This window comes from Diabrotica undecimpunctata, chromosome 5, assembly GCF_040954645.1.
Source record: "Diabrotica undecimpunctata isolate CICGRU chromosome 5, icDiaUnde3, whole genome shotgun sequence".
NCBI classification, from domain to species: Eukaryota; Metazoa; Arthropoda; class Insecta; order Coleoptera; family Chrysomelidae; genus Diabrotica; species Diabrotica undecimpunctata.
In genome coordinates, this window is record NC_092807.1 from 161,850,082 (window position 1) to 161,865,171 (window position 15,090).

Sequence of the window (15,090 nt, forward strand, 5' to 3'; positions counted from 1 at the left end):
CGTGATAAGGCCCAAAGATTCTTCTGAGGATTTTCCTCTCAAAACATCTAAGTTTTCTTTTAGTTTCTTTGGTCAGGGTCCACGTCTCACACCCATACATGAGCACCGGTCTAATCACTTTAAGCAATATACTGTGCCTGTACCTTGTCCATTCCTACCTCTCGCATTGTTACCAGGTCTACTGATTTTTGAGTAGATTTCAACTTCAATTTATTGATCTACTGAAACACTATACTGATCTACTAAAAAACATGTAATGATAAAATCGTGTTCAAAAAATGATCATTGTATCAGTGTTATATATCCATTATTCTCAATCTACTAAGGAAATAAAATTTGACCTGGCAACCTCTCTGGTGCCGGTTTAGGCTTCAGTCAATTCCATACGATTACGCGTCTCCTTTCTTTCCTTGTCTAAGGAATTATCTATCAATCCACAGGCAAATTATTATTTTTGTTAGTAGTCTACGCTGTAACAACAACACAAGACTGTATTAAGGAAGTAAACTGGGCTGAATGTATTTATACCAATCCAATTAACTTTTTTTTTTTGGTAAAACGATTTTTAATCCCAATTTGACTTCTCTTGGAGGTTACAACCATATATTATAAAACTATTATCATAAGACAATCATATTTACTTATTTAGCCGTAGCTGTAATCTAATGTATTATTAAAAATCTGACTGTATACCTGATCTACTATATTTGTAATACTGTTAATAATTCCTGTAAATGTGTACCTATTGTGATGTTAATTAAAGCAATAGAAAAAATCTTTTCCCATTATTTTATTGATATAATTATATACCTTTAGTTAGTTTTCAACATATCCTCACATGGATCGTCGTAAACCATTATTAACTTTTTTTGTTCGTTTACTGTGCAATCAGTCAAAAAGAAACCATAAACATATTTGTCGACTTTATATCATTGGCGTGAAGAGAAATATTTCAATAAATATTTAATCTACATGAATATTACAACAAGAGAGTTAAATAAGAGAATAAACAAAAAAACATACATAAAATATCTAACATCTCGTAAATACTTATATGCATATATACATAAAATGTAAGTAGTTTACCCTATACGACACGATAAGTATATATATATATATATGTATATATATATATATATATATATATATATATATATATATATATATATATATATATATATTTTTAATATACAAGAAGATTAAGACTGAAATGTATTGTAAGTACAGTACTAAAAAACAAATGAGCATTAAATCTGAGATATTTCTCGTTAATTAATACTAATTGCAATCCATATCAAAATCGTCCTCATCTTCTGTATCATCTCCTTTATTAATTTTCACCGGTTCAATATCTTCCTGCAAATTGTCCACTGCAAACATTTTTCTTCTTTCTTGACGATTTTGAAAATTAATAAATATAGATGAGATGTCGACAATAAATTTTTGATATATTTTACTTTTTTTACAGTATTTTCTTTAGTTTAGTTTAGTTTTCTTTAGTTGAAAAAATAATGATGGTCTTTTATACGACCGTAGTCAATTATTTTGTGCGCGTATATTCCAGTGCTATGGATGAGAGCCAGGATGGCTCAGTAAGTCATTTGTATAGATGTTATAAAGGAGTGGTGTCCGTACATTCCCTTGACACAGACTATTTTCTTTATGCCTTCATTGGCTTGTCCTAAAATGGAAAGAAACGTAGAACTAGCGACTGAAAAATGCATGTTAACGAGCATATCAATCCTAAATCCCTAATTACCTCGAAAATAATGGTGTAGTTTTTATATAGGAGGTTAAAGGTTTTTATAATTTTTGTTTTAGAATTTTTTAAAATGATTTCCGGATTAGAAATCGAAATTTCAAAACAAATTTTAAAAAATATATTTATAATTACAATTATTAATTGTGGTTTAACCCTTTCGTGAGTTCTAGGAAGCTATCCATCATTTTACTAAAGTTTACTGGTTTACTTATTAATACTACCAGTGGCCTCTATTAGAGAATTGCCGAAGCTTGTGAAAATTTTCAAATTGAGACATTTTCCAACTCATAGTTTAGATGAAAAGAAATTATTTTTTCATGAAATTATCTATTTAAATTTACGGGAGCATTGTTTACACGTTGATAAAAACATCGATAAAAAATTGAATTTTTTTAGATCCCTCAAAAAGTTGTTCTCTTAGTGGTTTTTACTTTTTTTTCATGAAAGTTATTTAAAAAAAATAATTGAAAAAACCGTTGAAGTTAGAATTGGCATTAGAATAAACAAAAATTGATAACTAATTTCTATTTCTTATGGTTTTTAAACGGTGACAAACCTACAATAGTAGGTATGGCGACAATTGTCAATGTCAAAACTGTCAAAAATGTCGAATCTGACATTTTGTTGTTTAGGAAGTAGCTGAGCTTGCGTAATTTATTGTTTGACATGCTATTCTAGGGATATTGTAAATATAGAGAAAAATTAGGAATAATTCTAGTAAATATGTAAGTAAACTATTATAAAAGATATCGTATTGGATTCAAGACTTGAACGAATAAAATTGCATTTCTTTGTATCTAAAATTGGGTTAGGTGTCAATCTAGCATCTGCTTGTAAACATTCAAGAATCTTATATTTTTTAGTTATCTTAGACATGGCGGATCAGCAGCAATTTTTTTTAAAATGGAACGATTTTCAAAGTAATATGGTGTCGTCTTTTCGACACCTTAGAGATGAAAAAAGTTTTACAGATGTAACGTTAGCCTGTGAGGGACAAACTTGCAAAGCTCACAAAATGGTATTGTCTGCCTGTAGTCCTTATTTTAAAAGTCTATTAGAGGTAAGTTTCATTTAATATAGTGTTAAATATCCATATACCGTTGTTGCTTCTTATATTTTAATTTTTTGAAATATTTTAATTTATAAGATAACAACAATTCAATTACTTTGCCAAAGAAAAACTTATTTATGTATAAAAGGGAATCTAGAGCTATCAGGTGTTTTGTGTTTTATAAAAATGTTGCAAAATTAAAACATAAAAAATTTAATAAACATTGTTAAATCTGTAAAAGTTAACCTATTCTTCTCATAGATTTAAGCATGTCAGCAATAATGGAAAGAAAATTAATTTTTTTGTTTATTATTTGTTTACTCACATATGGATGATTCTCCCCCTTTAATAAAAACACTGTTAGTGTTTTTGTCCATAATTATTTTGTATTTTGTTTTCCCATATCTTCTCTATCATTAAACCATGGTTTTCTGGCGATTTCTTTGTTAATTTGTGAGCCATTTTTCTGTCAACACTTCCTTTTATTTCATAATTGTTCCTTAATATGTGTTATGTACTAGTTATTGGGTTAATTATTTATATCTTTATACCAGTTTACCTTTTAACAAAGTACATCTCGATATTATCAGTTATATGAATTTTATTGGATTTTTGTGTACAATATTTCCACTTGTTATTGTAGAGACAGTAATATTAAGTTTTTAGTGTATACATTTTTTATATAAATTATAATTGTGTACATATTATATTGTTCATAAAGAAATAAAGATTCTAGTAATAAATAGACATTCTAGTAATTTGTTGAAGGCTGTTGTGCTCACGTTTATATTATTTTTAGTAGAATCTATTATCAAAAAACTGGATATGAATAGTTGTATTAATACTAGATCCACTCAAATATGCACATATGTTAATGATGTTGCCATAATTAATAAGCCGCAATGAAGGGTGTTAATTGAAAAAGTTGTAGATTTGCAACAGGAAGCCACTGCATTTGGTCTGAAGGGTTTGTGGAGAATAATAATGAATTATGAGCTGGATGAATTAATACAGAGCACAGATATCATTTGATTTGTAAAGTCACAAAGACTAAACTGGCTTGGCCACTTAAAAAGAATACCAGATAATCGAGCTGTACAAGTAATCCAGAGATAGAAACCCCCTTGAAATAGGACAAGATAGGTCTCATAAAAGGTGGATAGACGATATAGAGGAAGATATTAAAACCATGAACATCAGGCAGTGGGGAAGGAAAGTATCTGACAGGGAAGAATGGAAGAACATTGTTAAGCAGGCCAAGGCACACAAAGGGTTGCAGCTTCATTAGAAGAAGAACAGAAGTAGAATCTTTATAGTTGTAGAAAATTGTAGAACCATATTCCACCAGGAGTCTGCAAATCATTTTATAAATATTGGCAGCAGTTTCAATTAATTCCCTCATTCTTATATGTGAAGCTCTAGTTATAAGTTATTGGGAGGGTTTAATAATATTGTTAAATATGTTTATTGTCAGTTAAAGTACCACTGATTAGTTCATTTTATCATATGTTACTGCAGTAGAGGTTGTACAATAGAAGAGATAGAGGTGAACCCTGTGGAACTTATTGTTGTATTAAAAATAATTGGGAATATGTTCCAATAATTTTGACTATGCATCCCTGCGCGCCGTAAGACCAACACTGCATTATAAAGGTGGCTTTTTTTTATAAATTGTTTAATTTTTGCTTATTTTAGGAGAATCCTTCAAAACACCCTATAATTATTCTCAAAGATGTCGCCTACAGCCACTTGCAAGCAATTTTAGAATTTATGTATGCAGGAGAGGTGAACGTAAGTCAAGAACAGTTGCCTGCTTTCTTAAAAACAGCTGACAGACTCAAAGTTAAAGGATTGGCAGAAGCTCCTCAGGCAATTAATAGGGAATAGTTTATAAACTACCTTAGTACTTAGTAGAAAACAGTTTTTCACAAAAATCGTGATTGTAGATATCTATCAAATTTTATAATTTCTTTAACATATTTAAAATTATATATTTTAATAGAAATAGGTTTTAGGTATACTATTTGATTAATGGTGGGAGATGTATCTGTATCTTTTTATAATGTGTTTCGTTGAAAAAAAAAAATGTTGATTGGTTGAAGGACTATTAGACATCCATTAAATATGTACAGTCTATTTCAAAGATCTCGTACTAAAATGTTTATTAATTAATTTGGGACACAAGAATTCGGTAGTCTGGATACAATACACAGTACACAAATCTAATAGAACTTCACTGATCTCAACTTTTGAAATATTTGCAGATAATGGTCAGTATATACTTTATTGAGGGCATTTATTAGTATAAGTTTTCCAAGGTACTATCCTTTGCTCATAATAATCATAACTGCTTGATAAAGGAACTGAAAATAATGCAAGTTAGTCTATTGTTGCATTTATATAGTTATCTTAAATATTTTCACATGATAATACCCAATGCAAGAAAGTAAACAAACTCCCTCATTTTAGAGGTTGTTGATTTTCTTACAAGATATTATTAGTAGTAATAGTTGATATCTAACAACTATTTGAATTTGTGAAACACTGTTTACCATAGTGTTATAGCTGCAATGCATATTCTTTGTACAGATTATTTGTTTTCTATCGTTAATTTGAAAGATCAAAACGCCTCTCCGTACTAATAACTAAAATTTTTAAATATGTGATTATTGTGATCTGTACACTGAATCTGTACTCAACGCAATGTTGTTCTGACACTGTGGATGTTATTTTGAGACTAAGCAGAGTTTGACTCCTAGTTTGCGGAAAATTTTGGATTTTTTGGGAGTTAAATTTGTGTTTTATATTCATAAATACTTACGGTTTTTTTGTGTCTATATTGTAATTTCAATTTGTAATTAGGTAAACATATGAAGGTACACGAGTGCATATATAATTTTATTGTTTAAGTAATTCTAGAAAATGAGACTTTATATTATCGGGTGGTGGAAATAACAAGATTTATATTTTTTGTTTAGGTCACAACATTTTGATTACAAAAAACAATAAATAAAAACTATATTTATTTTGAAAATTTCTTGCTCAACTCTGCATTTATCACATTTGTGTTTGTTTTCCTATGATCAAATTTTGTGGTGCGGCTTCGTCTTCTCTGCATATGTCAAAACGTCAGCGTCAATCCTGGCGACGATGGCATCGACGGCTATATGACTGTTTAATCTCTGCCAAAAATCAAATACAATTAATGACATAAAATTTAAACGGCAATAACGGTCCGCTAATAAACACAGGCGGGGAGAAACGGGTCGAAGAAATAGAGATGGGACGGGCCAATTAACACTTGGTCCGGCGAGGAACGGACGGTAACCAATCAGTACTTGGTCACAGGAGAGAATAAGTCTCTCTCAGATCAGTACTCCAAGACTGGGTACAAGCAAAAGCTGTTGGCCTTCAGTCAATACCCTAGGGCCGATGGAACTGTTATCAGTTAAATACTGGTGGAGTGCAGGCGATGCAAATTGTTACAATGGAGTTGCATAAAAAATGTTTATCCTCTTCAACATAAAGAAGCATATTTCAGATTCGGATGTTGACATAGGCGTAGTCACTAAAACTTCCAGCAACTTAACAGTTTCTTGGAAAGTAGATGTCATGTCTTCCTTTGAAAGTAATGATAAAAGAGGAGCGACCTCAGAAATGGTTCGCAGTTTTTCTCTTTACTTGCAGTTCTGTTGTTAAACGTTTTTTTTTTTTTTTTAAATGGATATATGTCAACAGTATTAGAGAACAATTTGTCTGGACAATCTTTTTGATATTCGTTAAAATGTTCTTTCATAAATAATGCTGTAGCTACCAGATGTCCTGGTAATCTGTTGTAAAATGGAATTGCAAACTGCCAATGCTTCTATTTTTTTATTCATTGAAACGATATATCGGAACGAGGACAATGTCTTTTCTCAGGAATAGGTTCATCGGTTTCTACTAGCTCCGAATCTAGTTGGTCAATAATTGTAGCCATTTCGCCAAGAATTTTTTGCATTGTCTTTTAAAATGTTTGCAGATCTTGTTTAGCCTTAATGGGGTCAGTATGAATCAACTGCAGTTGCTTAAAAATTATTTCTACATGTGGCATGATTTTATGAAAAAATTAACCAAAATATGAAACTTTATTATACAGCGAAAGGATAAAGTCTTACCCTCCCTGTCAACTCGTTTAGTATAACCATCAAACAAAATTGCTAACGGCGTCGTAGTTTCGGTATTTCAATGATACACTTTCAGGTGACAGCCTCACCCTCAATTTTTTTAAATAGCAAAGGGGACCATATGACACTTTTGAAACACTGATACTGAAAGATTATAAAAATCTGATTTCAAAAATATTTTTAGTTTTATGAAAATAAGTTATTCTTTGTAAAAAGTTCTGCGTGTTCTAAAACCTAAAATACAATCATCAAATATTAAATTTGTTCAGTCATATACGAGGTTTGTCAAAAAATATGAACAAAGAATTCATATTTTTTGACAAACCCATTCTCTGCTCATTTTGTGGAGAAGTTTCAAATTGTTGGTGTGGAAAGACCAAGGTACTCGTAACATTCCTCTATAGACGAAGGTTCCAAATGCTTCAACTCTGTTCAAACTGGCAACTTTTAGCGTCCATGCTTCAACTCCTTATAACTATGGAATATATGCAGAACTTTACCAAATTGCAGATCTAGTGAGCGTATCGCATAAGAAGCTTTACATTTTCAATACGTTTGCCCTGGCCACTCCAAGACAGGATTTAAATCTTCACTGATCCAGGTATTTAAACTTAGAGACTTTGATTATTTGGGTATCTTATACATTTATGTGCACTGGTTTGTTCGAATTCCGGTTTTCCACTAATATTTTCGTTTTTGCAGTGTTCATTTTTAGGTCTCCTTCAACTGATATCTTATTAAGCAGGCGCTGTAGGTCTTCAGGAGTCTGCAATTATATGTGTGTCATCGCCATACCTTAAGATATTTATTATTTTACCATTTACTTTAATGCCAACTTTATACCTTCAAGTGCCTTTTGGAATACAACCTCAAAGGATATGTTAAATAGCGTAAGGCTCAGTACGCAACCCTGTCTCATTTCACGTTTCATTGGAACAGCTTTTGTTACTAGATTTTCAAACTATAATATTATTGCTATCTGGTGTTCATATAGGTACTGAAGATCTTTAGATCTTTGAAGTATAATCCTTTTCTTTCTAGAATATTTAATAGTGCACAATGTTCAACACAGTCAAATGCTTTGGCGTAACTTTTGAAGCATAAATAAACTTCTTTCCCTGATCTCGGCACTTTTTCAGTAGGACACTGCGCAAACAAAGATTCTCTGGTTCCAAAACTTTCTTGAAAGCCCATTTGTAGTTCGCTTAGATCTAGTTCACATTTTCTACACTTATTATGTAGAATTAGATTATGTAGAAACATCTTTAATTATTGACTCATTAGGTTCATTAGTTGAAACTTATCACATCCTTTTATTCTCAGCTGTTTTACCATTTTTATCCCCCTCAGAATCTTTTTCTACTTCCACGTAGCAAGCAGGATATGGAATGGTGGTGTCAGATACGTTTGGCGCCAATATAGATATAGTACTAAGTACTATCTTTCTAAAAGACTCATTAATATGCGTAATTTATTGTCCGGTTGTTCGACATCCATTGTAACTATTATTTCATGGTGAGCTTTTGAATTAGTCATTTCACTTGCAATATCTTCCACTTCGTCATCGCTGTGCGAACATATTGGAGGGTAGTCCTAAATTATTTTTAGGTTATACCTCTTGTTCAGTTTTCTAATGTCAACGAGGACTCTGGTCATTCTGGATTTTATTTCAAATGGTAGTCTAACAAATGCCCTGACCATAATGTCAGGGCCTTTCGCATTTTCTTCTTGTCTCACTAATACCAATAACATGTCATAGTTTTTTTGGGACCCTATAATTTTTTCTTTCAGTAACATAGTCCTGGTATTAGTATATACAATGGTTGTTGTCTTTGAGAGCGTGATGGTATCGAGGGATTTTTAGCACCGTTCATTCTTCTCTATCTTGAAAACTCATTCGAGAAAGACTAATATACTACCACGCTAGCCTATGCGAGAATTTGTTGATGGTGGGGATGTATGGAAGGAGTTTGAGGTTTGAGCTGGATATTACTGGGATTTGCATCTGGTTTTTTTGGTTCAAAAAAACCTAAAGCACACGAAGGTCGGAGCGCGTATTAATTTTTGGTAAGGTGAAGAGTACCTACTTGCTACCACTTGAAAATGATTAATTCGTTGAAATTTAACAAAGTACTGTGTTAAATGTGGTGGGAACAAAAAACAGCTAAAGTGACCTAATCATTAAAAATGTATAATCTTGTTTTGCTGAGTACCGATTTGCTTATATAAATCTCCGACTGTAAAAGATATATATTTCTATTTAGGAGAGACTCATTATTGGTATAATTTTTGTAAATGACTATTTTTTTCAATGTATGTCTAAAAGCTAACGATCTTGCAATTAGTTTAAAACTCCCGACAAAGTGGGTGAGATTTTATTTAGATCGGTCGCGGAAGAGAGCAGTTCGTCGCTAGCTTTTAGTCTACAACTCGTTTTATAATGTTTGTAGATTTATCTATAAGGAATTAATTTTCAATTATAGGAAAGATGACATTTTATATTTTTATAAACGTCGCAGATATTTTTCTGGTTGACTTTTGTTTTCATTTCTGTAATTTATTTTTCTTTTGGTATTACCGTATTGTTACCACCTTATATATTTATTGGTCGAAAATTAGAAAAATAATACTCAAAAATTCTGTACGTTTTTATTTATTTTTAATTTTAACATTTTTTAACCTTTCAATGTTTCGGAATAAATAATAACTGACTTCTTATAATCAATAATCATTTTTAAAAAGTTTATATCGTAAAGATTTAAAAGTAACAATTACGAAACAACGCTGGTATCATCTTAACTGGTAAAGGTATCAATTATCTGTCTCACTGTCTGATTCCATGAGACCAGAATCTAGGAACAAAGGATTTCAGCTAGCTTACTTTCATTTGATCACGAGGCTCGTATTATGAATTCGCGTTTAAGATCAAGGCATCATTGCTGAAAAATTTCCTTTGACATATTTTTTTAAAGCAGCGATACAAAAGAAAACTGAATTTTTGAATATTACGATTTAATTACAGACTTGGGCTTAAAATACATATATACATAATAGAAGATGTTTTTAGATTTTTTATAAAATGTGCATAAATTACACTCATGAAATTAAAGTTAAGTAAAAATTAAATGCGTCTTTTTTTATTTACCACTATTCCTAGATTTGTCTGTAGCAATTGTGCGATTTTAGTTGTTTGAACTGTTTTTATCCCTGCTCAACGAATAACTTTTCTTGCTTCCTCCTTCTTCACGTGCCATATCAGATTTGTCCGACGTTGTCGATCACCATTACGAACGCTTCACGATCTGCTACAATAATTATGCTAAACTTGGTATCCAAGTAAAAAACCAGTTTTCTTCCTACGCCTCTCCGACCTTCTAGTCTTTAAGAATTTTTAGTGTTCTATATCGGTTTCCCCTTAACCCTTTCATTACTCTGGGGACATATATGTCCCAGCGGATTTCAAAAAATCTGTCCCCAAAGCCCATGGTTTTTAAATGCATCCATATTTTTAGACATTCCTTACTCATTACCTAATAGTATGCAACCTACATATCACGTCGGTAACCAATAAATTGATTAACTAAACACGTGCATCAACAACTCATAAATATAAAAATTTTAGTTAAAGAAAAAGTGGTTACTCTGTTTTTTAACCGATTATATATAAGTTAGTTGCTGATTAACACAGGTTAGTGATATGTATTGTATTTTTGATATTGTTTTCATCGATTTTACCATAATTTCTAAACGGGACTCTAATGTTCCAGTATTAGTTTATACCGGGTCGTATTTATCCCATTCGTATTGTTTGGTTGCAGGCTTACTATGGCGCGTAGACGTTTTCTAACACAAAAAGCTTCAAGAAGAAATTGAAAACCTCTCAAATACTGCTGAAAATGAATCCGAGGAAGAACCTTATGCTGCCTCAGAGTCTGATTATGTACCTGGTGACGATTCTGCCTCAGATTCTGATAAAGTACCTGAGAATACTCCTGACCGTGTGAATGTAAACATTACTGATTTCGACGAAGAAATTTTTGATAACGCAGAAATATCTGAAGATAAATCTGAAAGGAATGGATTGACTGCACAATGGAATTTACCAAATACAAACTTTTGTCCGAGAAAAGAAATTCCCATCCGCGAAAATACTAAATATTGATAAAGGTACTCGTTCTGTTGATATATTTTTTAAATTATTTCCGCGTAGTTTATTTATGCATATTGCTTCCTATACAAACCAAAGAATAGCAGAGCTTCCAAAAAACAGAAATATAAAATTAAACACGAAAAAACAGATATATACGAAATGATGACAGTGATTGGTTGTACTATGGTTATGTGCTACAATAAAGTACTATCTATCTCACACTACTGGTCACAAAACGAATCACTTTTGAATTCCCTCATAAAAATTTCCCTCTATTTCAAGAGATCGCTGTTTATTCCTGCTATCTAAGTCCTACTATAATAATCCTGAAAGAAATGGTTATACATCAAAAACATACTACATCGATGAAGTGGTTTCTTGTTTGAAAGAAACAGGGAAGATCTGCCCTGAAGCAGTATCTTTCTATGAAGCCAGTAAAAAGAAGTATAAAAATGTGGCAACGAAGTGATTCTTTCACAAATCACAATATATACATATATATATATATATATATATATATATATATATATATATATATATATATATATATATATATATATATATATATATATATACAGAATTTCAATATTTACGCGGAAAAAGAATCCACACTAACCACTGGAACTTTAGGAGAACAAGTTGTTGAAGCTCTAGCCAACACCATACGGTCACCAGATGTGCGTCTATGTTTTGATAGATTTTTCACTTCGTTCAACCTACTAAATATCCTAAATTTTCCATGTTTAGGAACCGATATGGCCAATCGGGTAAACGTAGCCAAATTTAAAAATAACAAAATGCTAAGGGGTGGTATGGAGTTTTTAGTTTTATCCGAAGAAATTTTAGCGATTAAATGGAAAGTTGCTGGTCCAATAGTCACAGTACAACTGAATTATCAACAGAAAGTTGAAAACTGGAGAAAAAGCTGAGTTCACTTGCTCGGAAGCAATTATTTCATATATACTAACCGAATCAAATATATCCATTTTTACAGTATGCTCTTCATACACTAATATTTTTAATAGACGGTAAGAAAACTTAAAATTATTGAACAGGAGATATACTTTTCTCATTATCTATCTCTCGAATGTCAACTTTAGTTGACAGATTAAACTGAGATATATTGACATTGATAAGTACTCGTTTCTGTGTTGTTTTCCGACAATGATTCTGTCAAAATATTTCCAACCTGAATTCCAAAATAAAGACTATAGTTTTATGATTTTTTTATTTATTTTAGTAACATATCTTTATACTTCACTTCCTTCTCTAAATTATCCCAAAAATCAATATATTTCTTTCTGTAGTTATATTTGATTTTTATTTCCTCTCCTAACGATAAGTAAGGTATATTATTGTTATCAGTTATTGGAGGCCATGTTATATTTATTAAAACTGGATCATTACCGGGTGTTGGATTTCTGCAAATAAACATAAAATAAGCATACACTTACACTTTATAATATATATATATATATATATATATATATATATATATATATATATATATATATATATATATGTATATATATATTATTGTGATATTTAAAGTCTTGGTGCGCCAAGTAATAATTAGCTAATTAATTTTTTTGATTAATTAAAATTATTTAAATGATATGATTATGACTCTATCACAATTTTTAATTCTTTTATCTCAGGGTTAAATTCGTGCTTCAATATCTATGCTATTACATGTGAAAGGTAAGGTCCAGAGAATACCGGAATAATAAAAAACACATATGATCTAACACTATATATTGAAATAAAAATAATGAAATAATTCACACTCAAAAGTTTTCAATAAACAAATCTCATATAAGGATTCTCAAAATTTTGTTCTCCGTACGTGAACAATCAAAATTAATGGTACAAACAATATTAATTGAAAACTCAAAATCCCAAACTATTCTAACTCTCCTAATCAAAATATTTATATCCTTTCTAAATTACGTGTAAAAATTGTGTTATCAATAAAAGAAAAAAAACTGCAGAAAACAAAAATATCTCTCTCTGATGATGAGTGGTCCAAATCCTTGTTCCTTGTAGACTGTATTATCTCCTCTCAACCGCTCCCTATGTAATCAGCAATCTTACAACAGATTGTTGCAAGTATATCGTCCTTAATGATCTCCTTCAAAAGCAACAATCATTCAAATTATGATAGCCTTTCTCCTCTCGATAAACTGAATCTCTCGTTGGCCCGAGTGAAAAATGACTCTTGGAATATCTTCTCTTTACGATAAACTGAATCTCTCGTTGGCCTGAACAGTGACTCTTGGAATATAAGTAGAAAAATATGACTTACAATATTTTGCTGCTTCAGCTCTTGTCAGATACACTAACTCCACAAAAACTCACTAACATTCAACACTACTGTTTGCTACATCTCGGGAACAGCCAGAGAACAATCACTGTTCGTCTTACAGACTTGGAAACCAACTGATTCTCCTTTCTCTCTCCTCAATCCTGCTAAACTTTTTCCTACATACTTATCCCACCTTTTTCAATCTCCGCCAATCAAAACTCGTCACAATTCCCCCATTTTTTCATTTCGATAACAAACAAATTTTTACCTATAATTATAAAATTTCCTAAAACTTATTTACAAATAATATTTTCTATAATTCTTAAAAACTAACAAAAACTTCTTTCTAAAATCTCTTCTATTTGTCTCTAATCACTGCATTAATGTATTTTGGAAAACCCGTTTCAATTGTCTTTGGATTTCACTTAAAATTATGCGGGTCACTCAAGTATAACAAAGAAATAATTTATGTATAGCTTACATTTTGTTTAGTACAGGTAATCCAAGAATTTAATAACTTTCCTTCTTTGAAATGTTTGTTGTTTATTATCCTACTTATCTGAATTATTTTAATGTTTTTGAACTTTGAAATATTTTTAAACAAACCAATATTTTTCTCGATTTTACATATCATAACAATATATATGTATATATATATATATATATATATATATATATATATATATATATATATTTACATTTATATATAAAAATAAATCTCGTCAAGAAACCATTGAACAATTTAATTAAATTTGGAAAAATTTTATCTCGATAAATGTCTTCTACTTTTTTTAAGTTTAAATTCAATTTTTTTTATAAAACCTTTTTAGTACCTACCTACTAAAACGTGTTTGAAAATCGTTCCGTGAAATTTTCCAATATTGGGCTATTGTGAACTTTTTTCAGAAGTGGCATAAACGTGATCAGTGTGAAGGTCATAGTTAAGTTACTCCAGAAAAGTTGAACAACTACGTGAATCACGTGCTTAAAATGGAACAAAGTATGTGGGAAATCGCAGTAAGTCTTTGAGCTATTAATAGTGAGAAGAATTTTAGTGTTTTATGTTTCCGACAATAAATCTGTCAAAATGTTCCTAAGGGTAGAGAATGGACTTTGAAAGAAAATGTGCTGTTTTTTGTTGTTCAGTAATCGTAATTGTTAAAAAATTGTTATGTTTTTAAAGATATTAATATATCGATAGTAAATATTTCATAAAGGCTCACCCTGTTGCTGCAAAATTAGACCACATTTTGGTAAATACTTTTTTTATCGTGTATGTATCTGATGGTGAACTAAAATTACGATAATTCCAAATAATGGGCACATCTTCTCCGTGGATCACTCCTATAAATTATAATTCTTTGTTAAACGATTCCATTTGATATATACACAGGGTGAGTTTTTAGTGTGATATTAGTTGACAACTCAGTTTGCTTTAACATATGATGTAATGTATGTATTTAATGTAATATAAAATGTAATTTTCATATAGGTACATATACTCCAGTCGTCAGAGACGAAAATTCGACTCAACTTCTAATAATTGTACGAACAAGCTGAATTTTGCCGAGGATACTAATTTTGGGACCTCAAAAAACATCCAAAAAAGTTTACCACTTTTGTAACGATAAAATTTGTATATCACATTGGGTATCA

The 15,090-nt window shown here is 30.7% G+C and overlaps 2 protein-coding genes across 3 annotated transcripts in view; one reads left to right on the plus strand and one right to left on the minus strand.

Annotated features, from left to right (window-relative positions):
* Positions 1–2,342: 2,342 nt before the first annotated feature.
* lolal (longitudinals lacking protein-like) lies at positions 2,343–6,493 on the plus strand. The gene is made up of 3 exons (XM_072533114.1): positions 2,343–2,487; positions 2,626–2,822; positions 4,509–6,493. The coding sequence occupies exons 2-3, from the start codon at positions 2,637–2,639 to the stop codon at positions 4,698–4,700; spliced, it is 378 nt and encodes a 125-aa protein (XP_072389215.1). The 5' UTR covers positions 2,343–2,487; positions 2,626–2,636; the 3' UTR covers positions 4,701–6,493.
* Positions 6,494–12,356: 5,863 nt separating this feature from the next.
* Positions 12,357–15,090, minus strand: part of LOC140442058 (carboxylic ester hydrolase-like) — a 58,769-nt gene continuing 56,035 nt past the window's right edge. For both annotated transcript variants that reach the window (XM_072533116.1, XM_072533117.1), the window contains 2 exons: positions 14,658–14,778; positions 12,357–12,550 (listed from right to left, as the gene is read on the minus strand). In XM_072533116.1, coding sequence (XP_072389217.1) covers positions 12,361–12,550; positions 14,658–14,778 — 311 coding nt within the window. In that variant the 3' untranslated portion in view covers positions 12,357–12,360. The remainder of the gene's footprint in view (positions 12,551–14,657; positions 14,779–15,090) is intronic.

Excerpts from the sequence above, each read along its gene's own strand:
- lolal (XM_072533114.1), top strand. The coding sequence starts at position 2,637 with ATGGCGGATCAGCAGCAATTTTTTTTAAAATGGAACGATTTTCAAAGT. Across the intron at positions 2,823-4,508 it reads ATTTTAAAAGTCTATTAGAG|GAGAATCCTTCAAAACACCC; the intron begins GTAAGTTTCATT and ends TGCTTATTTTAG.